This window comes from Pseudonaja textilis, chromosome 1, assembly GCF_049901715.1.
Source record: "Pseudonaja textilis isolate UNSWEBS1 chromosome 1, rPseTex1.2, whole genome shotgun sequence".
In the NCBI taxonomy this organism is placed as follows: domain Eukaryota; kingdom Metazoa; phylum Chordata; class Lepidosauria; order Squamata; family Elapidae; genus Pseudonaja; species Pseudonaja textilis.
The window spans coordinates 221,272,910-221,278,878 of NC_141990.1; the positions used below are offsets into that span (position 1 = coordinate 221,272,910).

General features: G+C 47.9%; 1 protein-coding gene across 1 annotated transcript; it reads right to left on the reverse strand.

The window, feature by feature from the left end:
- Nucleotides 1-2,329: 2,329 nt before the first annotated feature.
- Nucleotides 2,330-5,700, reverse strand: CDK5R2 (cyclin dependent kinase 5 regulatory subunit 2). The gene has a single exon (XM_087920575.1). The coding sequence runs from the start codon at nt 5,392-5,394 to the stop codon at nt 4,459-4,461; it is 936 nt and encodes a 311-aa protein (XP_087776701.1). The 5' UTR covers nt 5,395-5,700; the 3' UTR covers nt 2,330-4,458.
- Between the last annotated feature and the right edge of the window lie 269 nt (nt 5,701-5,969).

The following is a 5,969-nucleotide window of genomic DNA, read 5'->3' on the forward strand; positions in this document are numbered from 1 at the left end:
TGGGATAGGACCAGTGGTGGGATTCAAATAATTTAACAACGGGTTCGCTCAGGGTCAGGTTGGCTGTCATGGGAGGCGTGGCCTAACCTAATCCTGGCTGAACCAGTTAAATTACACCCCCCCCCCCAATCAAAGTGGGGAAACGGGCAATGGAGTGGCTGGCATGAGGTGAGGAGGAGGAGCAGGGAGAAGAAAGAGGGAAAGTGGCCTTCTCCTTCTCTCACGCCGGCCCCTCCATTGCCCGTTTTTCCATTGCAGTACACTGCCCAGGATCTACTTTGATAGTGGAGGGTGTTTTGGGGGGGTACTTTCACAACTGGTTCATCTGAACCAGTGAGAACTGGCTGAATCCCACCACTGGATAGGACACCTTCACCATTACCAGGAAAACTGGATAGTGAAACCAAGCCTCAAAGGTGTTTCCCTGAGAAGGCTGCCATATGTAACTTACTGGTTCACCATATCAGACCATGACTTTCCCTTGAACTGAATTCATTAGTTTTGGACCTCCATAACCATAGATGGAAATTAATTTTAAAGAAAATCCCTACTGAAATAAACTGTTGATACCATAATGACAACCTTCTCTGAAAGAACTATCTGGAAGGAACCCATGTGAACTGTACATTCTGTATAATTTGTAGTTTCTCTTTTCTCTCATCTTCAGACACATTTGCCATTTCTCTTTAAAAACTGTTGCCTGCTGAAAGGTCACTATCATTCAACACATAGCAGAAGAAGAAAAAAAAGCAAATCAGCAAAATAAATAAATAAATGGAGCTGTACAATCATTTAGACACGTCCTAAATGTAGCACACACAGCTACCTTGAAAAAAAAAATCGCTCCAATTACATCAGCCCTCAGACATCTTTGATTTTCAGGGAGGGCCTTGCTATGACTTGCAAGTTCAGTTAGAGAGCATATGCTGTTCTCTGCAGTTACATCTGCCTGGTGAAGTGACCTCTTCTCCAGCCTCAATAATGATTATCACCATTGCATCTTTTAGAACGTACGTTGGTATTCTTCAGGTGCTGTTTCTTCATAATTATTGTAATGGGATTGTTTTTATAATATGTAGTTACGTTGCTATAAATCACAGTGGGGTTTTAAAACTAAACAATATGTAAATACTTAAATGCTACCAAAACAAGAGATACTCACAGCATTTCAGTGCAATGGGCTAGTAGGTGACCAAGAAGGATGGCAAAAAGATTCCGAAGTGGGCTGAGATGAAAACTCCCTTGCTGAAGACTGCAATCATGACAACCCCCAAAAAGTCCCATCTGGGAGGAATATACTGCTAGTCTTGAGGCAAAAAATAGGATCCGTTGAAATTTGGGTTCAAATCACTTCAACAATGTTCAAATTTAAAAACAGAATAACTACATGTTAGGAGAAGTAGGACAAGCATTAGTATCAGCATGGGTTTCTAAAATACAAGATGTCTGTGGTAATTTTTTGGTAACTTTGGTTTGGACCCAGCTCTCTTATCCTAGCTCAAGCATTACTTTAAAAAAAACATGCGTGAGGTGTATTAAACGCAGGTACCAAATAGGCAGACTAACTTCAGAAGGGTAACTACTACTAGTAGCTCATCTGCACTACAATGAAAAATACGCTTCTGAAACACCCCTTTTCTGTTCACCATTCCCCCCCCCAAGTTTATTATTTGAATTGTTTGCCAAAATGTCAAAGCCTAAGCTTCTGATAATGTAATCCTTCGGAGAGGTGTGCAAAGAAGAAGCAATAGCATAAGTTTCTTACAAAAATAGCAGGCACCCTGCTGTCTTCCACTGTTAACACGTGTAGAGCCAGGATTCTGGGATCAAAAACCTTTTCAAATCCAAATTATGGAGATAGCGTGATAAGGCAAGGTGGAATCTTTTGAATTGAGGGCTTGATTTCTCTGCTGATCTTTTTAAAATCCAGAATCAGCAGGCTTCTCTAAATGATTTTATGTCAAGCTCAAAAATCAGTCTATAAATTCCTCAACCACTTGACCGTTGATTAAAACATGAGCCAAATTGTTTATTAACCTGTAGCAATTAATCCTATCAGCTAAGTTTTAGAACGTAATTCTAACTAATCACTGTAGTCTTCTCCATCACAGCAAGAATCCATAAGGGGTCTTAACCAGATGGACAGAGAACTTTCATGCTGTTGTGAAAACAAAGAACTTCCCTTAAAATTGCTGCTGTTATATTTTTGCCTGTTTGATAAGTGAAATGATGTAGTGGACTCCTTCATGAAAAAAACAAAAATATTATCTGAAAATTGTTGACAGTTCCAGTTAGTAACAGTTGATTAAATTCCACCTTTTTGTTAAAAAAAAAAGGGTTAAAACTGAGAACTTAATGAATCTTTTATGCAGTGCTATCACAGCACTTTATGAAGTGAAAATTGGAAAAGAAGAACATCTGCGACACTGGCAATAAAGAGACCGAAGAAGCAAAGTAACCCAAGCCTGCCACCCAAAAATAATATTAAAGAATAATAAGGCACAGCAGAGACACCTGCCCACCAGCATTCTTCAGAGAGTCAGCAATTAAGGATGCCAAACTGAAAGCATACTTCTTACCTGGAAGGGGAGGACAAGAAACTATCAATATGTTCTTAATAAATGTACCATTTTGGCTTGGTGCCCTTTGAAAGAGGACCAGGATGCCAGTAGGAAAAATTCTGGATTACTTTTCATGTCAGAAATTAGAAAACAATTCAAAATAGGTCCTGCTTTGGTGGCCTCTTTAAGTGACCTCAGTTACAGAGGATTACATGCCACACAATAAAGCAGGTGGGCGAGGAATTTTGTTGCTTTATCTACAATTACATTTGCAGACATTTTAGTAGTTGAATCAGATTTCCTTAAATCGGATTTTTTCTTTTTACACTGAGACTTGTATGGGCCAGACCTTAACACAGGGATCATGTCCTTGCCTAAAAGGGCTCTGAAATAAGATGGACTGCAATTCAATACCAAATCCCATTAGCAAGTCTGGGATCTCCTGCCAACACAGCCATTTAGGAGAGCATCAGCCAACTACTAATGCCTCCTCCATCCTGAAAGTAAAGCCTCAGCATGCACTGCTCTTGCTTGCGTCCCTTCTCACTGGGTTTTCATACATCCAATGCATTTAGGATTCTCTCCTAGCACAGCTGAATCTCTCAATGATCGAACAGTTTTTGAAGTTCCGTTCAGACTCATTACTTTTATCTCTTTTAAATATACAATATAAAACAATATGTTATTGTACATTTGAGCAACATTGGCACAAACATCCCATAAGTCAGACATTGTTCTGTTACATTCAAACACCATGAGATGGCTTGATTTTTTTTTCCAGCTTCAAGAATGTGCAAATGTCTACATTAGGTCTAAAGAGGCTAGCACCATGGACAGCTCCCAGCCTCTGCTTTAGATGGGAGGCGTTTGAGGGGGTTGGATGGAGGGATCCAGAGCACAGGTCAAGTGGAGCATTGGAAGGGTAGCAGCAGAGCTTCCCCAGCACTTATTTTCCCGGTGTTGGGAGTGGATACACACCTCCTCCCCCCTCCCCTGTGCCAAGATGAAAAGAAAGGAAAATTACAAGAGGCAAGTCACTTGCAGTAATGGGTCTTTTGTGACCATTATCCTTTTTTTTTTTTTTTTTTAAGAACCACTATGGCAGAGCTCCAACAGCAGGAAGGATAAATACATGCAGGGGTTTCTTTAACTGGGGTGATTGGAGGGGAGTAAATGCCCTGGCTGTACTGTGATTCACAGTAGCAGCAGGGAGACCCAAACCCTAAGATGGACAGGTTGGGCTTTCTCAAACAAGGGCATAGCCGCTTGTTTTCTCCTGCACTAGTCAGAACCTTGCCAATAAAACAATGCCTCAGGCTGATCCATTAATATGTCTAGGGATTCTCCCATTTGGAAGAAAGAGAAAAGGACACCCTCCCCACCCCCAATGCATACATATATAAGGCCCTAAATGCATCCACGCTGTCCATGGCACCTTGCTGTGATAGCAAAGATGGATTCTGCTCATAGATGAAGGATACAATAAAGTCATGGGCCAAACCACCCCATCTTACCTATTCTCAAATCATCTAGTTGCTGCAGTTGTGAAAAGGGCTTGATGTAATTCTGGGTGTTTCCCCCACCCCCCGCCACCTCAGATGTTGAAAGGGCGGCTGTAGCAAACCTTCTCCGTCTCCATACTCAGACCAAAGCCTACCAAAGGCTTGGGGGGAGTGGGGGGGGGAATGGGAAGCAGTTCCATGATGCTACCTGTACAAAAGAGGATGACTAAGGGCTATGCTCCCCCGCCCCTGCCACCTGCTCCCCAATCCTCACCCCTGGTTTTATTCCTCCAGAGGAAGCCCAGTTGAGTCAAGCTTTTGGGGGAGAAGGGGATGAAGAGGTGAGCTCTATCTAGAAGGTTTGGGGGGGTGCTGGGGAGGCCCCCCTGAATTTCCTAACGATCCAAGCTTATAGTCCAGTGTTTGTTGGTGCTGGAGGAGTCCTTTGTGGACACCCCCTCGCCTTCGTTCTTGAGGTCCTGGAAGACCTGCGTGAAGAAGTGCGGGTCAGAGTTGATCTGCAGCATCTTGGTGCTCAGGCCCTGGATGATGGAGAGGCAGCGGTCCCAAAAGCGCTCCTTGTCACCCTCAACCAGAAAGGGCTTGAGCGGGTAGGAGATTTCATTGCCCATATAGGAGTAGGCCAGGTAGAGGCAAGTGAGGAAGGAGGCTTGAAGCTCCGCCTGGCTGCCAATCTGGTCGCCTTGCAGCGCCTCGCGACACAGCAGGTACACAAAGACCAAGTTGGCGGGGGTGATGAAGCCTTGGTCCTGCCAGCCCTGGAGCAGGAGCGAGCGATCCACGCTGCGGAACCAGCCGATGAGTTCGCCGGGACTCAGGTCCTTGAGCCTGTAGCATCGGCGGCACACGAAGTCCCCGAGGCAGCGGAGGAGCTCGCCCGTCGAAGCCTGCACGATCACTCTCCGCGGGGAGCCAACGGCCGAGCGGTTGCTGGGCAGCGGCGGGGGCGGCGGCGGCGGTTTCCCGTTGTCTTGGACCGAGACGGGCACCGTGGGCACGGGCACAGCTAAGGGACCCTGTTTGGTGCCGTCCGGCTGGGATTTGCGCACGTTCTCGCGGTTGCGTTGTTGCACCAGAGGGTCAGCTGCGCCTCCGGAGCCCGGCTTGGGCGTCACCTTCTTGGCGTTCTTCTTCTTTTTGGCCGAGGCGGCCACCAGGCGCTTCCAGGTGAGGGCAGAAATCAACACGCCGGGCCGCTTCAAGCGGCTCTCGCCTTTGCCGTGAGCCCTGCCCGGAGCCGCTTTCTCGCCGAGCACCCCATTGTTGCCCTTCCCAGACCCGCCGGGCGACAGGGAGAGCACTGTACCCATCCTGGAGGCGGCGGCGGCGGCGGCGGCGGCTGCGGCTGCCTCAGCTGCTGCTTGACGGGAACGTCCTTACAGCTTCTGCCCAGACGCGCCCCGCACACCGGCCATGGGCAGGGGCGGGACGCTAATGGCCGCGCCGGCGCCTTGAGGGGCTGAGCTTGCGGAGAAACCCCCGAAGGGAGCCGCAGCGAAGCCCAGCGGGCTGGAGAGAGCCGGGTCAACCGGCGCTCCGGAGCAGCGTTCGCCGAACTCGCCGCAGCTCCGAGAGCGAACCCCCGCCGTGGCCCCGCCCCGCTTCTCTATGGAGAGCCAATCCTAAGCACTCGGCTTCTTTTCCCTGGGAGCCAATGGACGCGAGGCATAGAGCCCTCCCCCCAACCACCCCCCCTTTCCTGCTCCCCCCCTCGCGCTCTGATGCCGCTTCCTTTCCTCCCGGGGGACGCCTCTCTTCCGGGGGGGCTTCCAAATAAAAATAGAAAAGGGAAGCTCGGCCTTTGCCAGCCCCCGGTTCCTTCTCAGGCTTCCATGCCATTCATCGGCTCTTAAGGCAAGGGCGTGACCTTACAAGGCTTGGCGGA